The sequence below is a fragment of the Thamnophis elegans genome, chromosome 2, assembly GCF_009769535.1.
Source record: "Thamnophis elegans isolate rThaEle1 chromosome 2, rThaEle1.pri, whole genome shotgun sequence".
NCBI lineage: Eukaryota > Metazoa > Chordata > Lepidosauria > Squamata > Colubridae > Thamnophis > Thamnophis elegans.
The window spans coordinates 25,258,268-25,277,076 of NC_045542.1; the positions used below are offsets into that span (position 1 = coordinate 25,258,268).

The 18,809-nt window shown below is 44.3% G+C and overlaps 1 protein-coding gene across 1 annotated transcript in view; it reads left to right on the forward strand.

Annotated features, from left to right (window-relative positions):
- Positions 1 to 3,249: 3,249 nt before the first annotated feature.
- Positions 3,250 to 18,809, forward strand: part of ADCY6 (adenylate cyclase 6) — a 71,942-nt gene continuing 56,382 nt past the window's right edge. The window contains exons 1-3 of the mRNA XM_032210025.1: positions 3,250 to 3,487; positions 13,366 to 13,473; positions 14,019 to 14,856. Of these exons, the coding sequence (XP_032065916.1) occupies positions 14,020 to 14,856 (837 nt within the window). The 5' untranslated portion in view covers positions 3,250 to 3,487; positions 13,366 to 13,473; position 14,019. The remainder of the gene's footprint in view (positions 3,488 to 13,365; positions 13,474 to 14,018; positions 14,857 to 18,809) is intronic.

Genomic DNA, 18,809 nt, shown 5'->3' on the forward strand with positions numbered 1-18,809 from the left:
AGGTACCCTGTTTTCCACAAAATAAGACCTCCCTGGATAATAAGCCCAATTGGGCTTTTGAGCATATGCGCTAAAATAAGCCCTCCCCCTAAAAATAAGCCCTCCCTGAAAATATTGCAATACAGCAGCAGCCATGAGGTGATCACACTTGCCGTTTCCTGCACCTCTAAATAATAAGACCTCTGCAAAAATAAGGCCAAGCACTTATTTCGGGGGTCAAAAGAAAATAAGTCCCTGTCTTATTTTCGGGGAAACACAGTGGTTGCCAGGAGTCAACAATGATTTAAAGACCACCACCAAAAAAAAACACGCAAACAAACAACCCCGACAAAGCAGATAACAATAAAGACCTAGCAATGGTTAGGAAAGAGACAGACGGACTAACTCTGGCTGCCCAAGACCAAACTTTAAGAACATACAAAACCACAATTGGAAAGATAGCAACTGAAAGTAAATGCCACCTTTGCAAAGAAGCTGAAGAAACAGTGGGCCACCTAGTTAACTGTTGCAAGAAGATTGCCCAGACAAACAACGGGCATATGACAAAGTATCGACAAAGGAGCACTGGAATATTTGTAAGGAATACCACTTGCCTGCAAGCAAGAACTGGAGGGACCACAAAATAGACCATAGAAAATAAAGAAGCTAGCAGGACGTTAGAATTCAAACAGATGATCACTTGCCATATAGCACCCCAGATTATTGATAAGAAAGACAAAAAGTCTGGATGGGGTTAGGATAGCAGTAAAATGGCAAAAGAAATCTACCAATAGTTAATAGGATCCTTAGATGAAACTCCAAAACCTTGGAAACACCACTTGAATGCCATCAGCATTGACCAAATTACTATGATCAATTTTAAAAGGCTGCTTTCCTTGGAAAAAAAGGTATATCTTATGATGATACCTTTAACTCCATCAGACAATATCTGCCTTGAGATACGTAGATGACAAATGACAAATCCAATCTAAACAGATGGTTGACTATGCCACCAATCAAAATAATAATATAGAAACAACACTATCCCCACACATAAAAACAAATTAACTCGCAGCAGAATCATACTCTTATTCCAGAGAGACCTCTCTTACTCCAGTAGAGTTTTTCCAAAGTTAGGACAACATTATGTACTTAGTTGTTAGTGATTACAACATTTAAATAAAAATGGATTGTGAACATTCAACACCAAGGGATTCAAAATTTCAAAATATGTAAGTTTCAACCTGTGTATCTGTTACTTGTAGCCATGAGCTGAGGAAAGCAAGAGGAAAGAAGTGGATAAAAGTACAATTTTTGTAACACCTCTGAGAAGTCCCAAGGTTCTAGAAATACTAAAATATTCTACCTTTTACTCCTCAAATCTAGAGCAATTAAGAATTTGCCTTTTGCAAATACTGTACCAAGACAAGTTGATAATTTATGGCATTGTTTTTCAGAAATGATTAGAAAGGAACATGGCAGGGAAAAGAAGAATTTGGCATTCTTACTGGTAGGAACCTTCACAAAGAAAGAAAAAAAAAAGAAATCTGCTCTTTGAAGATTTAGGAACCTTCTGGCTTCCAGTTCAGGAAGGGTTAAAACTGCCACATAATACCCACCTCAAATCCCCAGGACACCAAATATGATGCAATGGAACACAAGGACAAAGACACTGGAATCAATTAATTCATTAGCACCCCCTTCCCCATGTTTCTTGCCTGGGGAGAAGCAAATCAAGAAGGCCCAGGGGAAGAGCACAGACCTTTTGTGTCTGGGATAATCACTCCCAGAGAGTGCTTTAGTAAGTTGCTCTGTTAAGGAGATTTGTTGGCATTATTCCATAGCCAGCCAGTCTGGAAACCAGAAGGGTGATGGGTCTGTGGGCTATGCCTAGCCACCATGCAGCAAGGCATGTTCGCAGCTGCAGCAGCAGAAGGCTCTCTCAGACATGCCTTTAAAAGACTACACCAGTCTCTGCGGCCTCTTCCCAAATCCCCATTGGGGCTTCCTTCAAGTTAATAATCTAGCCTCCCCTCTTGGGAAGCCTAGAGGATTTACCTTCCCCTTTTTCCTTACAAGCACAAATTAAGAGAGGGATTAAATAGTAATAGTTAGTGTTCAGCCACACACACCCCTGCTTTCCGTGTGACAGCTGAGGGCAAGCAGCTCCTTTTCCTCCAGGAGGAGCACAAACTGTCAATAAACCTAACTTGGGTCTCCTCAGCCGATACTAATGCTTGCCAGCAGGGCATTTCTTAACCCATTGGCCTCTTTCCCAAGGTCAACTGCAGTGGAGGATGAAGGCTCACTGGTGCCCTAAGCACTGACAAATCTTGGTGCCCCCCTCTTTTGTATATACTATACAAATCTTCATTGGGTTTTTTTCTTTCTCAACTTTGTGGTGTCTCCTTGGGCCTGGTGCCCTAAGCAGTGCTTAGTCTGCTTAATAGTTAATACACCACTGGTCAACTGTTCTTATCAGAGACCACTGGATCTTATCAGAGAGTTAGAACTAGGGTGCCTGTTATTTTGGTGTAGCCTAGCTCCATGAACCCCAATCGGAACAGCCTCCTGGCCAATTGCTCACATAGTGGGGGTGGGGGGTGGGGAGAGCAAGCTTATTCAGAGTTTAGGAATGGGGAAAAAGTCAACAGGTGGCCACAGAGCAAAAATACAAAGCCGTGCCCCTCCCCATGTGACTAACTGACATTGTTTTGGGAGGGATCGCTTAGTTTGGGGTGCATACCACCTTTATACTGGAAAAATGCAACCGCAGGAAAGAGGCCCCATTGGGGAAGCACTTGATCTGTAATTGAATTACATGAACGATTATAACAGACACGAGGTTATTTTTTTATCTGGGCGGTAGGTTGTTTGATATCCCCGGAAAACCAGGTTGAGGGCAGGCTTCTAAGGCGACGAATATCAATCACCCGCCGCGGAGGAGCGAGCTAAAAAGCCACCGGGCGAACGGGTGCCCGCTTCCCCTCCGTCCTTCAGCCTGGCTGCAGCAGGTGCCCCTGCCTGCGTTGGACAGCCTCTTCTGACTCCGTTGCCAAGCGCGTTCCCTGCCAAGAATCACGGTTCTCCTCTGCACCTTGGCGTCTCCCCCCTCCCTCCCTCCACAACTGCCCCCGCATCCCAACGCGGCGGGGGAGGGGAAGGGGGGGAGAGAAGCAGGCAAAAGGGATCTTGTGCCTTTAAGGCCTCCCGCTTGGCGATCCCCGGTCGGGAGCGCACACAGAGTGGGGCGAGCCTTGTGGATCCGGGCTAGAGGGCGTTTACCCTGGACAACGCGGGAGGGAGGGGACGGGCCCAGAGCGAGCAGGCAGGAATGGAGAAGAGACGGCGGCGGCGAGCAGGGGACACGCCGTAAAAAACACCGAGCGAAGGGGCTGGGAGACGAGAGCTGCCGAGCGCAGAGGGGGAACGGCGCCCGCTTTTATCCCCGTTGGCCCGAGAGGAAGGCGGCCCAGCCTTTCCACCGAAACCGCTCGGGCGTTGCGAGGTGAATTGAGGGAACGAACGGCGGGGAGGTGGAACGGGGCGCAACTGCGGCTGCCGAGCGCGCAAGGAGGAGCCGAATGAGCTGACCGAGAGGCGCCCGCCTTACGCCTCTGGAGCCTTGGAGCCGAATCGGGGGCGGGGGGTGGGGGACGACGGGGCACAGGCGGCTTTGGAGAGGCCGGGCCTTTTGGCCCATGCCTAATCTTGAGAAGGATGAGAGAGAAAGAGAAAGGACGGGAAGAGGAGCCGGGCAGTCCTTAGGCCGCCTCTCCCTCGGCTCTGGGGGCGGCGGGCGGCGGCGGGCTACGAATTGGTTGGGAGGGCTAGAGAGAAGCGTCTCCGTTGGGGCGCACGGCAGGCCGGCAGCTGCGGAGACTGCGAGGAAAGGGGGCGTGAGGACGCACCTGTCCGGTACACACGGGCTCCAGGCCCCTCTGTAAGGCGCCGGAGTTGCTCAGCGCCGGGAAAGTTCCCTGGCTGCAAGCACCCCCCCCCCCCCGACTGAATGGGCTTGTCAGGGTTGTATCAAGTACACCGACGTGGAATAAGTCCCTCTTTTGCTTCGGATGTTTACAGGCGAAAAAGGCCTAAGAATTCGAATTCATTGCGTTAGAAGGGGGGGTAGGGGGGGGTGCTTGCATCTGAAATGTATGGCCTGGACTATCGGACCGGAGGTCGTCGCTTTTTTGGTGTCCCCCCCCCCCAGCCCCCCCATATTGGTTTTTCTGGGATGCCTCAGTAAAGGGGCCAAAAAAATGAGGGTAAGCTATGCAACTCTTGGGTCTAGAGGGGTGAGGAGGAACAGGTGGGCTTTCCATAACCTTTTCCACCCTACTCATGTGTTCTTCTCTGTTCTGCACATGCCTCCTACAAAGGGGGGGGGAGGTGAGTGAAGGAAAGGATCCTGCAATGTGGAGCTTTCTCCCCTATGCAATATTGCAGACAAGAGAAGGACCACCACCAGAGGGGTAGGAGAGAAAGAATGTTGACCTGTAACCTGCACTCCTTGAGCTTTGGGGAACTTGCTCAGAGGCCTGGCGTGTACTCTGTCACACACACACAGACACACAAAGTCTAGGGTGGTTTATATGTATCCTGACTTTTCTCTGGGAGCTCAAAAGGGTGAAGGGTGTGTCTCCCCCACAAGGACAGCCCTGTGAAATAGATGGGTCCAAAAATAGCTTGGCAGTCCAGGGGAGAATGGGCCGACCCACCCAAGCCCATCATCCAATACTGTACAGATAGGGTCCTCAAAACCTATGGCCACACCTGAGCCCTAAATGTATGTTGCTGAGTGAGAAGTGTAAATGAGTTTCGCCCCATTTTATGACTTTTCTTGCCATATTGGTTAATTGAATCTCTGCAGTTGTTAAATTAGTAACAAAGGGGATCACAAATCCTGGGACACTGCAACTGTCAACAATTGTGAGTCAGTTGTCAAGCATCAGAATGTAAATCACATGATCATGGGAATGGTGCAATGGTCATAAGTGTGAAAAATGGTCATGTCACTTTTTTCAGTGCCGTTATATCTTTGAACGATCACTAAGCGAACTGCTGTAAATTGAGGACAACCTATAATTGCTAAATCAATCAATAAAATCTCTCTCTCTCTCTCTCACACACACACACACACACACACTCTCTAACACTTAACACTACTGGGCCCATCCAGCTGTTGTTGCAGTTCTATCAGTTGGTATTCTTATTGTATCATTTGATTTTTTTCCCCTTGCATTTGGGGGAGTGACATACTCTTGCTGGGAAAACTGAATTCTGAGATGTGCTATTTTAGTGTTCTTTAGTTGTGGCCTTTTTTCTTTTCCAACGCTTGCATCTGCTTCTTTATTCTGCACAGCACCCCCTGGCCTATATCTCTAGCCTGCCACGAAGCTGTACTTGTGTCTCAGTCGGCTGCTGTGTCCCACAGTGGAGATGACTTGGCCAGAGTCCTGATGGGCTAGGATGGGGTTATTCTGTCTGGGTTCAGAGGGGACAGGAAGAGAGGCTGTATTTTGATGTGTTTCCCAAGTGCTTTGTGATAGAAGGGTGCTATCATAACACTGTCCCCATCTCCCAGAATAGATGGAGACAACAGTTCTGTTGAATGGTATTGGAATCATTCTCTGAAGAAGCCGAAGCTAAAACCAGCTCTGGTTTTGGCTGACAGTCAAGACAAATAGAGTTTGAAAGGAGAAAACTATTCCAGTTTGGTTTCATGCTGAATTGCAAGTTTAGGCTGGCGAAAGGGACAACGTTGGGAGATGCTTTTCCCTTCACACGAAGGCAGAAGTTCAAAATTCATTGGCTCACGCACTGGGATAAATGCTAGAGAAGAACATGGGCACAACATAGGGAGACTTGAGTTATTGGGTTAAGGTGCTAATCCAGGCCTTCTGAAACCCTGCCTTATAACCCTGAGAAGGACAAATCAAGGTGTGTAAGCGTTCCTTGTGAATAAAATGAAGCAGCTGTGATCCATCCAGTTTGGTTGGATAGCCAGTTCTCAAAATATGATTGCATTTTATTCTTGCTTGAGCTTTTTGAGACAAAGCTGGAGTGACCTTTGTCCAGTGTTCCAGTTCTGCCTTGCAAACGTTGCTTCTGTCTTCCTGAGCATCCCAATCTATAGCTTGAGAACCCTGGGGATAAGGATTTGAATATTGGTAGAGCTGTAGTTATAAGGATCCTTTCACCTCTGGTTGCTGTTGTCTGTTACAAAGATCAGATGAACTAGCAAGTGAAGGAGGTGGGATAGGGAAGAGCCTTGGTATCCTCTGGATTCTACAGACTGTTTTTATATCACAACCAACCTTTCCAGCCAGGAAATATTTCTGTTTTACGGATCTCAATTCCAAGAATTCCCAGATAACAGCCCTTGTTGAAAACTTGGGGAGGTGACACCCACAGTAGCCAGGTTGAAGAAAGCTATAATAGGTTTGGTGATCTTTTCTAGCACAATATGTTAGGGGGGGAAAGGTTTGCTTTTTTGGAACAGATTTATTCCAGGTATTAGTAAATTTATTTCTCTGTGATTACATTCGTTGAAGATTAGTTCATCTGTTGTCTGGGCAGGGCTGACAATTGGTTGCACGCTCATCCTCTTTTACAATGGGAATAAATGATCATTAGTTTCTGTGAGAGAAAGTGAAAGCATGTAGGTTGGACAGCCCCTTTTTTTAGAGCTTCTTGCCTGTTATGGCTTTAGAAGAAGGTAAATGTAAAGGTTCCCCTTGCACATATGTGCTAATCATTCCTGACTCTAGGGGGCAGTGCTCATCTCCATTTCAAAACCAAAGAGCCAGTGATGTCTGAAGACATCTCTCTGGTTATGTGGCCGGCAGGGCTAAAGACTGAAGGTGCATGGAACGCTGTTACCTTCCTACCAAAGGTGGTTCCTATTTTTCTATTTGCATTTTTTACATGCTTTTGAACTACTAGGTTGCCAGAAGCTGGGATAAGTAACAGGAGCTCACTCTGTTATGCGGCGCTAGGGATTCAAACTGCCGAACTGCCAACCTTTCTGACCAACAAGCTCAGCGTCTTAGCCACTGAGCCACCGTGTCCCTAAGAAGAAATGGGACCTTAAATTTAAGATGGCATCACCCTAGATATTAAAAAACTATTGTGTGCACTACAGGCAGTCTTTGGCTTAGAGCTACAATGGAGTCCAAAGTTTCCATTAATAAGCAAGGCAGTTGTTAAGTGAGTTATGCCCCATTTTACCATCTTTTTGCCGCAGTTGTTAAGCAAATCACTGCAGTTTTAAGTGAATTTTGTGTGATTGCTAAGGGAAACTGTCTTCCTGCGTTGACTTTGCTTGTTGGAATGACCCCAGAACAACTGTAAATACATACCAGTTGCCAAGTATCTGAATTTTGATCGCATGGCCACAGAAATGCTGCAGTGGTCATAAATGTGAAAAATGGCCATGAGTCACTTTTTTTCAGTGCTGCTGTAACTTCGAATGGTCATTAAATGAATAGTTATGTCAAGGACCCTGTTTACCCTGTTTCCCTGAAAATAAGACCTCCCTGGATAATAAACCCAATCGGGCTTTTGAGCGCATGTACTAAAATAAGCCCTCCCCCCAAAATAAGCCCTCCCTGAAAATAACCCAGCAGCAGCCATGAAGTGACCATGCTAGCTGCCTCATGCACCTCAAAAATAATAAGACCTCCACACAAAAAAGCCAAGCGCTTATTTTGGAGATCAAAAGAAAATAAGAACCTGTCTTATTTTGGGGGAAACATGGTATATATTCTCAGTGAAACTAAGATAACTCTTCTGTTTCAAAGGTACATAGGTGGGGTGAGGCACATTCATCTTCCTTTCAGGTTAAAATAATAGTTGCCTTGAATCTTTCTCTGTGTGTCTTCGTGCTCCTTTCTTGGTCTCTGCAGTCTAATAGAACATTTGTCTCATAAGTCTTTGGACCTGAGGAACTAAGAACTTGGTCCTCCTATCAATCAATCCTTCTTGACTTTGCCATTCTCTAAACTGCCTCTCAATTATGGGTTATGATTATAATCTTACATTGGATGACCAAAGCAATCTTCGAAGCTGTTGATGAAATTGAACTAAATATATCTCTTTCTGTGTGGAATAGGGCCTTCCCCCGAGGCATTTAACGATGGCCTTTTAGCAATAGCCCACTCTAAGCGGTTTACAGATCCAGCCTTTTGCCCCCAACAATCTGGGTCCTCAGTTTACCCACTTCGGAAGGATGGAAGGCTGAGTCAACCTTGAGCCTTTCTCCCTAGGATGAAGGATGTCCCAAGCCCCTCTTATTTCATCCTTAAGACTGAAGCCAGTTCTGTTGTGTTTGGGTTCAGTCAGAGCAGTTAACCAGATCAGCTAAATAATTGCTACTGCATATACTCGAGTATAAGCCTAGTTTTTCAGCCCACTTTTTGGGCTGAAAAAAGCCGCCTCGGCTTATACTCGAGTCAGTGAAAAATTTGCCCGAAATGGAGGAGAAAAAGGGGCGGGGCCATGCCGCTGGGTGACGGTTGTGAATGGCCCGGTGCCCCTGTGAGTTTCCCCTCCCTCTGTGTCAGTTTGCCGCGCAGCGCGCACCGCACCATCCCCCCTCCTCACGTTCTAATGTAATGCAGGGCTGTCTTACGATTCCCCTTCCTCCCCCTCCTGCCGCTCTGCAACGATGTCCCACCTCCTCCTTGTTATGGCAAGCAGCCACATAGCGATGTCCCACCTCCTCTGGTACAGTGATCCAAGGATAGGAATCACTATGCCGTGTGTCATAGGAGGCGGGACATCACTCCCGCGGCTGCACGGGACATCATCATCACAGCGGGACATCAGCATCATGAGGTGAGTGAAGTATTTCATTGAATACACCGCTAGTTTACTGTTTTTCTTTGAAATAAATATTCAAAAACATTATTGGTATCTATTTTTATTTTTGAAATTTACCGGTAGCTGCTGCATTTCCCACCCTAGGCTTATACTCGAGTCAATAACTTTTCCAGTTTTTTTTTTGGAGCTTGCTGGTGGTGGCAGCAAAAAATCAGCTGCCTCCGAATTCCTGGCTACGTACCTGTTTAGAGGATCTTCCATCTGACGTCTTATCAGGTTTTCTTATCCTTCAGGCAAGAAGGAAAGAAGAAACTGTTTTGCTGGCAAATGCTCTTCGATTTTTGCAGCTTTTGTGCTTGCAAGGAAAGGGGGGCTAGCCCAAGGCAGAACGGCTGTCCGTGCTGGGAACTTCAAACTGCCTTGTGCAGGACAAAGTAAGACTCCCCCACTCTGCTCAAAGTTTTGTTTGATTTAATCTTATCACGAGCTGAATCCATTTCCGTGCACAATAATTGTTTATCAACATTTTAGCTTCTTTTCTTTTTCTCCTCCGAAAAATTATTTACTTAGAGGCTTTTAAAATGGCGCCGAGCAGGCTGGTTTCTCCGGTAATAATGAACACTTTTTGTTAATCCTCACAAGAATTCACAAGAATCCAAAACAAAAGAGATTGCTTATCACATGTTTTGGTTTCACAATAGGCCAGCAGAAGCTTTTTAATTAGCTTTATTTCTACAAGAATGTTACTCCTTCATTAACTTTGCTTATCTGGAAGTTAAATGGTGATGAATCTGCTGAACGGTCTTGTTACAATGTTTACTCACTGAAAGTTTTGCCAAGCCTTAACTTCAAAATAAAAGGGGAATTCAGCCTCTTCACTTAAAGCTGCATATTCAGGCAATAGAGTTTTATTAACTGCAGGCAGATAAATTTTGAAATGGCCTCAAAACCAAATATTAACTTGAAGTTGTAAATTTTTTTTTCTTATTACTATTCAAAATACCAGCTTCAATTTTGTAAAAGGTTTTCTTATCCAGCTGCGTTACAAGATGACGATTTTATAGCTTCTGCGTTTGATATATGACACACTCAATCAGCCCTATTCTCCTGAAGACTTCTCCTTATTAACTGTTAAAAATCTATAAATAGTACCCCATTTAAAACCGAGAGGAGCAGAGACTTTGTTTGTTTGTGCGTTTTTTATAATGGCTCCCAAATCGAAGCAGTCTAAGCGTTTCCTTAATAATACATCTCAAGAAATTGTTACAAAATCGCTGCCCTTGCCTCCCACGCCCTCCACTGGAGATCTCTTAACGCAAGAATTTCTTTTTGAAACCCTTAAAGAGTTCAGACAGGAAATTAAACAACTTTTATCGGACTTATATGATAAACTGGACGCCAAGATTGCTCAAACAAGGGAAGATACGATCAGAGTTATGACTGTTATGACAGGCTATGTTTCTGAAATGGAGGACAAATTGGAACTTTTGGAAAAAACTAATTCTAATTTGACATCTAAAATTCAAACGTTACAACAGGAAGTTGAAAATGCTCAAAAACAACTCGTTATGATAAATTACAATAAGACTGCGTTTGCAATAAGAGTCAGAGGATTGCGTGAAAAGGAACAGGAGAATTTGAAACAGACCTTTTTTGAAGCTTTCAGACGTTCGGTGGGAAGTCCGGGATTTAACTTTGATTGGCAGATTCAAAAAATTTATCGCCAGAACTCGTGTGTAGCAAAACAACGACAGCTTCCGAGGGACATAATTATATATTTCACCACAAGAGAATCCAGAAATGCGATAATACAGAAGTTTTACAATAACAGGCTGCGAATCGATGGACAGGACTTGATTGTTTTTAAAGAAATACCATCTCAAATATTAAGAGCAAGGAGAGACTACACTTTCTTAACTGAAAAACTCAGAGATTCTCAGATACAATATAAATGGGAAGTGCCATCTGGTATCACAGTCACATTTGAGAACCAAAAATATCGTCTCAATTCTGTTTGCGAAGCCCGAGATTTTTACTACAAAACCCTGAAGGCGGGACTTCCTGATTCATCGGGACTTGGAGAAAGACAAGGAGAAGGAGAAGATAAGCAGCGGGACACGTGGCTACAAGGCGGCGGGTGTTGCTTTCCCTTTCCAGAAGGGCAGAAGAGTAAAGAATAAAGATCCAGCTATGCCTTTAAAATACTTCTTAAATTTTTAATTTGAATAAAATTTCAGGACTCCTGTCTGGTATAAAATGACAAAGCTGTATACCGATGAAGAGATATTGAGACTGAAAGAAGCGGTGCTGAATTTGGACATATATTATATGGGACTTATATAAGACTTGTTTGAATCTTAATTTAAACTGCGCATGATCTATTCTTTGGGGCGAGGAGAGCGGAGATCATAGTTTTCTTGGATTGTGGTTTGGGATGAATGGAGTCGGGTGCGTGGGGTAGATGGAAGGGTAGTGAAAGTTCAATTAGATTATCTTGATCCAGAATGTAAGCTGATTTTTGTATAAATTGTTATTTGAATACAAGGTTAAGAAAGATTATCTGGAGAGTCTACACGAGGGTGGAGTAAATATGAGAGGAGCAATGGATGAGGATAAAATATATATGCGGACACGGGTAAAGGCAGGATGGGAGGTATAGAATTTATATGCGGAAGCAGGTAAAGACATTGTTTAAAATTTTAAAAATAATGAGAAGCTGAGTTTAATGTTAGAGAGTATATTGACTTCTCTTTCTTGGGGGGGTTACCCCCCCTCCTTTTTTTTTTCTTTTTATTATTCTTTTCTTTTTTTTTTCTTTTTTTTAAATTATTTTTTATTATTTTGTAACTTCTAATCTATTTGGTTTCAATATACTCCAGACTTTGCTTGATAAAGAACGATGCCGGGAATGGGACCTGGGAAGTCGGAAGGGGGTCAGGGAGGGGGGTTCAGGGGGTGGGTGGGGGGGAGGGTGGAAGTATAGACTCAATTTTCAGAACAATGAATGCACTTGGATACTGTTGTTTTTTTTTCCTTTTTTTCTTTTCTTCTTTCTTTTCCTTTTATTTTTCTTTTGTTTTAGTACAAAACAAATAGACCAATGAATACTAGAAATACACCGAAGCGAGGTGTAGAGGGAAAGAAGAGGGGGGAATTAAGAGGGAGTGAGAAGGGAATGTAAGGAGGGTGAGATGGTGGGAAGGGGAGAAAGGAATGGCTGAGGGGGAGGGGAAGTAGAAGAGGGGATTGTTGGAAGGGAGAAATGAAAGTTGGAGGGGTAGAAGGAAGGGTGTATGTAGGATAGAAGTGTTATGAGTTGTTTATTGCTTCTTTTTTTTTTAACTGCACAGTATTTAAGTGATTGTATAAAGGAAAATGAAAATGTAATAAAAGTAATAACTTTTCCAGTTTTTTGTGGTAAAATTAGGTGCCTCGGCTTATATTCGGGTCGGCCTATACTCGAGTATATACGGTATATTTTTATATACAACATGCTAAGCTTGGTTAATTTTACATTTGGCTGTATTATTATTTTTTTTAAAAAAAACCAGGTTGGTTTAGCTTGTGCAGATCCAGCTCAGTTAACTGATAACTATGTGTCAATGTGTTATGCAAACCTCTCTCAAATGGATTTAATAACTCGATTGTATGAATCTAACTTCTAGTTAGCCCCATAATTCCATTCTTCATTTGTATCTGGCCTGTCCTAAAGCCCAGCCCCTTTCAAGGACCACAAGGCCATGCACGCTGTCCCTACTTTAAGTCTTTTATGTTTCCACCTAAAGAATTCCATGTGCTGAAAGACTAGGTAGCGCCTGGAAAAGGAGATTAGGTAGGGCCTCTGCCCCACATCCTACTTCTGTCCTTTCCAGACCTTGCAAAAGGAGATTTAGGGGTCAAGGCACTACACAGTTGTTTGATTACTCTGTTAAAGTTGAATGCAGGGACATGGCTTAAATTGGGTTAGACTGTTGAGATCTGGCTTTTGGGATGAAGATAACATTAGCGTACTGATAACTGTTTTGTTACTAGAGCAACCTCTGAATATAAAGCTGATATTTGCTGGCTGCATTACATTCTCCCCAGGATAGTGGGGAGTTACAGACTGAGGGCAGTTACTGCTGGTGGTCTTGTTTGAAGTAAATCTGAAGGGGGAAAAAATAGGACCTCCAGTAAAATTGACTGAATTTATCTGAGAATCATTTTCTTAATGGTGTAGTACTTCTTTCAACGAGTGTACTCAGCATTGTTTTACTCTGTGTACTGTATATCTCCCGCAGTGTGAGCATGGGTATGTGGGAAGGGTAGGGAGGGACAGAATGCGTAAGTAGACAATTCTTTGTAGAAATGTCTGGATATGAAGGAAGCAAACTATCAGTTCAAAATGGCCTGAAATGGGAAGGAAATATGCAAAGAGACTTGTGGATTAGTAAAGAGTTGGGGGGGGGGGGGTGAGGAAAACCCCTAGCTTTGAGTTCCAGAGAATGAGGACAGCTGGGGCTTCAGCCACGGAGTGGAAATGAATGTGTGACCAGCTGACAGTATGTCTTCTTCCTGCAGGTTGCAGCCTCATCTTGATGAAGAGGAAGTAAGAAACCTGACACTGAGGGTGCTCTCTTACGGAGACCCATGTCGCCTCATTGTGCCCTATTCCTAGGGGCCTTCCAGGTACTGGGGCTTCCCCAAGGTCAAACGAATGATCTGTCATGCTGACAGGGATATCTCTTGTTGTTTGAGAGTTCTTTGCAGAGTCCTATTCCCTCCCCCCCCCCCCCATAGATGTTAAAACTCTCCTCTGTAGAATCTCCTGATGCTTTTTTGCCCAGAATCTAGCATTTGGCAGGGTCTTGTCTCTCCCTGCCATCCTGTGTCAGGTTCTCCCTGGCTGTGTCTCCTGCCCCTCAAGCCTGGTCTTTTCTCCCTCAGCTACGTTCTTGTGTTATGAGTCAAATGACTTCAGCTGAACACATTCCTTCGAGAAAGAAAGCAGCAGATCTGTTGGTTCCCGGGAGCTTCATGCATACAAAATGCCTGGACCCCGCAGAGGAATAGGGAGCTCCTTCCCACCCAATTACCCTTCACCAGGGGTGATTCCTGCAGTGGAAGCTGTTCATGCCTCTTGAACTGTTGGGGTAATAGTGTGCACCTTCTCCTCTTGGAGACAAGAGCTCGCCTTTCCAAAGCTTCTAACTCTTTTCTCTTTTTCCCCACAGTATGTCCTGGTTTAGTGGCATCCTGGTGCCCAAAGTGGACGAGCGGAAGACTGCTTGGGGGGAGCGCAATGGGCCCAAGCGCCATCGCCCAGCACTTTGCGGCCCACGCTACATGAGCTGCCTACAGGACCAAGAGCTGGAGCGCAGAGGCAGCGGGGCGCTGGCGTTGAACTGTTCTTGGCAGGAAGACCACTATGGCAGGAAACAACCGCCGTCGCTTCCGCCTGGTTCTGGAACCGGAGATTTGGGGCTCAAAGCTGTGGACCTGGGATTTGAGGATGGTGGCGGCATGGGGGTTGAGACCAAGAGGCTGTCTGTCAGTGACTGCGGCTGGCACCTCCTGCAAGTGTTCCGCTCTAAGCGCTTCCGCTCAGCCAAGTTGGAGCGCCTCTACCAGCGCTACTTCTTCCAGATGAACCAGAGTTCGCTGACGGTGCTGATGGGCGTCTTGGTGCTAGCGTGTGGCATCATGCTGCTCTTCCACTGTGTGCCTGGCACTCCCTTTGTGTCCTACACCACTGCCCTTGCCGTGGCTGCTACCCTCTTCCTCTCCCTCATGGTCCTCTGCAACCGGACTGGCTTCCACCAGAACTGCATGTGGGTGGTGAGCTATCTGGTCATTGTGGCGCTGTGCGGAGTGCAGGCTTTGGGCACGCTTAAGGTCTCGCCACGGAGTGCCTCCGAGGGGGTCTGGTGGAGCATCTTCTTCATCTACATCATCTACACCCTTCTGCCCGTGCGCATGCGGGTGGCAGTGCTGGCTGGAGCCTTACTGTCCGTCCTTCACCTGGTGATTTCTTGGTACCAGAACAATACAGATTCCTTCGTTTGGAAGCAGGTATGGGGGAAAGTTGGGCTGAGGGAAGAGATGATGGAGCTTCTTGGCAATAAAGATCAATGCATAACTTGGTGGGTGGGACACAATAGAAACCCTGTGCAGTACTAATTGAAGATACTTTGTTGAAGGACAGCTAAATCCTTTGGTGTTGAAGGAAGACTGTAAAAGACTGGGTTGTCCAATGGTGGTAAAGACTTATTAAGGGGAGCAGGGAAGTGGCCCGGTCAGGAAATTGAAGTCCTCCCATCAAGCGAAATGAATGAATGAAGAATGAATGAGGCCCCTTGGATAATATGGGAGGGAGCAAGTTCTGTGACCTTTTTCTCCATCCCCACAATCGCTCCAATTGTGGATGCAGCTAAGTGGAATATGCATATCCTCAATTCCATTAAACATAGCTTGAGCTCTGGATTTTGGTGATGAATATGCTTGAGCTTGCTTTTCTTTACTGCTGTGCATTGCCTAGGTTCCTGATTTGATGCTAGCAGAAGTTTGCCTAGAAATCCATACGGCTGGAATTGGTGCTAGTGAGGTAGCTGTAGCGTTCACAGCATCTCTTATCTATTGTTCTGAAAATAGTGTTTTTTAAGCTAATGGCTGGACTGATCGAAGAGCCCATTTGAGTAAACCCATCATTTTGCTTTATCTCCTTTGCTATTACAATGAATTCCACGCACATACCAATTTCTCCAGTTCCTGTCCATCCTGTTTCTCTCCCCATTGTTTTTAACAGTGCCCACTCTCCCGATCTTATCTATATTCTGGATGAATGAAGAAATGTTTTAATAATGTGGGTGAGAAGAGACTGTAACGGGAGGGGGGGGGGAGAAAGCCCATGTTGTTGAATGTTGCTGCAGGTCTAGACAGAAAATGCTTCCTGACCTGTTTCATATATTGGTGGGTGGTCTGGCAGCCCCCTCCCTAAGCCTTGCACCTGGGACATCGTTGTATTATCATCACTGGACAGTCAATTATGTGTAACCTGATTTAGGATAAAGCCCATTGGCTCTGTAGAGCATCAGATTATGGAAAGATGTTTTTGGTTGGTTCCGTATTACAGGTAATTCTTGACAGATGGGATGGGATGGGATAGAATAGAATGCTGAATGAAATTGAATGGAATAGAATAGAATAGAAAATAGAATAGAATAAAAATAGAATGGGATGGGATGGGACAGGACAGGACAGGATTGGATTCTTTATTGGCCAAGTGTAATTGGACACATAAGGAATTTGTCTTTGGTGCATACGCTCTCAGTGTACATAAGGAGAATAAAACACATTCATCAAGAATAAAAAGATACAATTGAGCCAACGTTTCTGTTGTTAAGCAAGATAGTTGCTGAGTTTAATTTTGCTCCACTTTACAGCTTTTCTTGCCATAGTACAATCGTTAAGTGAATCTGGCTTCCCTATTGACTTTGCTTCTCAAAGGTCGCAAAAGGTGATCACGTGACCCTGGGATACGACAACCGTCATAAACACGAGCCAGTTACCAAGCGTACGAATGTGGATCACACGGCCGTGGGGGAATGCTGCAGTGGTTGTAATTGTGAAAAATGGGTCATGTCATTTTTTCCCAGTGCTATTCTAACTTCAAATAGCCATTAAACGATTGGTCGTAAGTCGAGGTAGTGAGTATTACTGTACTCAGTTGAATAAGAGACAGAATGTATTTTTCACTACGCACATCTGGATAGAAAATATAAAAGTTTAGCAAGATCTATGTTAACACGTAGTTGATCCCCCATTTGTGCTTTTGTTTCTTTTTTCTCCTAAAAAGCAGCAACAACAGAATATTCCCCCTTTCTTTAGATAATTTATCGTTTTGGAGTCTGTCAAATTCAGTGAATGAAAGTTGCAAAGGTACACCGCAATTAAGATGTTCTAAAACCACCTAACATTCTCCTTCAACACGAATCGTTGAACTTGTGGTGGCAAAGGCTAGGATAGCAATAATGCAATACTCAAACACATAATGTATGCGTAAAGAGGGAGAAGGTGGCAGGAAGGGAATGAGCCACAAGTGCGTGTGTGGGAGGCTGCACAGAACAATGATCTGATGCTCTTGTGATGACATACCTGTGTTGCTGTACTGAGATGAGTTCTCAAAGACTTAAAAAAAAACCCTGCAGATTTGTTCTCTCCTCTCCCCCTGCCCCCAAACAGATGAGCTCTGCGGTTTTTTCACTAGTTGCAAACGTAGGGTGTTTTTTTTAAATATTCTGAGGATAGATAGTAAAATGCTTACTTATTAATCAGATATTGTAACAGGGAACGGGTAGGGGGTGGGGGTCCTGCAAAGTGTTCACCTTCTTACCCAAACTCCCCTTTATCCCTCTGCCCCCTTGTAAAATGAACTAATAAAATGTAAGATTTCAGTATTATTCCTTTCCTTCTGATCCTAGGGTAGGAATGCTTCCTTACTGGAAGCAAAGGCCAATCCAACCGGCTCCCAATGACCCTCCCTTAGGCCCAGCTGGTAAATAGAGTAAATGTTTCTGAAGAGGCTAGGTATCTGGAAAGGGTCAACCCGAGATCATCAAAGCATTCCTACATCTTTCAGGGCCTTAAGTATAGTATTTATTGAAATACGCTGTGGAACGTAGAAAGAACCTAACTCTTTCACAGGCAAACCAACAGGACTGATCCCTCTGGGGTTACTGACATGATTACTCCAGTGTTGCATATTGTTAGCTGGTTGGATGCAATAAAGTGTTTTGGGTTATGATTGTAAGCTAAGTGACAAATGAGTAGGGGTGAAAAAACAGAACAGCGTGGCATACATTGGAATAATAACATGTATGGATAGTGTATGGCAGACGGGTGGAGAAGAGAGAAACTGGCTTGCCTCTTTTCTTCAATTTCCCCAGTAGGAGTAGGGAAAGCTCAATTCCTCCCTCTTGAGAAGTTAGGAATTAAAATATCACAATCTTTTTTTGTTGTCCAGCAGAAATAAACTTGAGAAATATGTTAATTATAACCCAGGGGATCTTATCTAATGCTTATAAACTGTCCACAGTGCTGTTTCTGAAGACATGCACTGTATTAATCATTCAGAGATATGGCTGACTATTGCCATGGCTAAGGAAGTCTGAACTGAAGATGATGGAATGTAGCCAGTGTCACAATTATGGCCGTAATGAAGTTATCAGCTCGCTAAAAATTTGAACTATGGTGATGTGTATATGGGACCCGTGCTACCCTGCTACCATCTCTGTATTTCTTGTTTCCTTCCAAAGGAAATTTAAGGATGTAGCTAATTATATTGTTAATAATAATCATTATTTTTGTTCACAGAATAGTTACTTGTAGCTTGGATCTTGCACAACACACTTAACAAGATTACTTAAAAATATAGCAACTGTATTGTACAATTTTTAATCCCAGTTGTGGATTTGAGGGTGGTTGGTTTTTGCTGTTATGTTTTTTTTTTTGGGGGGGGGGGGAGGCTTAACAATTCCATCTTATGTTGTGTTGCCTGTTTGGTTATCTTATGGTTCAGTGTGATGGTAAACTGGGAATGGGTGTAGTTTGGCAGCCCAATTAAGTTTGAGTCCCATGCTTCCAGCCACCATGTCTTGAGTTTGCTGCACAAGATACATCCAAACAGACTTTCTTCTTTGGTGCTTTGAATTATTGCAGATAGTTGTAATCTAAGATGTAGAAACTAGGTATATCCAGGTGTTCTTGAGCCAGATATCCCAGCAGCTGAATTCTGCATGGCCAGCAGTGAAATACTGGTTCGTCAACACCTTCTGAGCCCAGATTACTTTCCTCTATTCCAACTCTTAATGGCAATCTAAATATCATTTAACAGTCTGGAGATTAGCAGATTTTGGAATCTGAACTAATTTATTCAAGATTCAGTTTCCACCTGTCAGAAATTCACAATGAAAAGAAGCATTTACCCGCCCTGTTGTTTGCAAGAGAGATGTTCATTTTGTCCATTG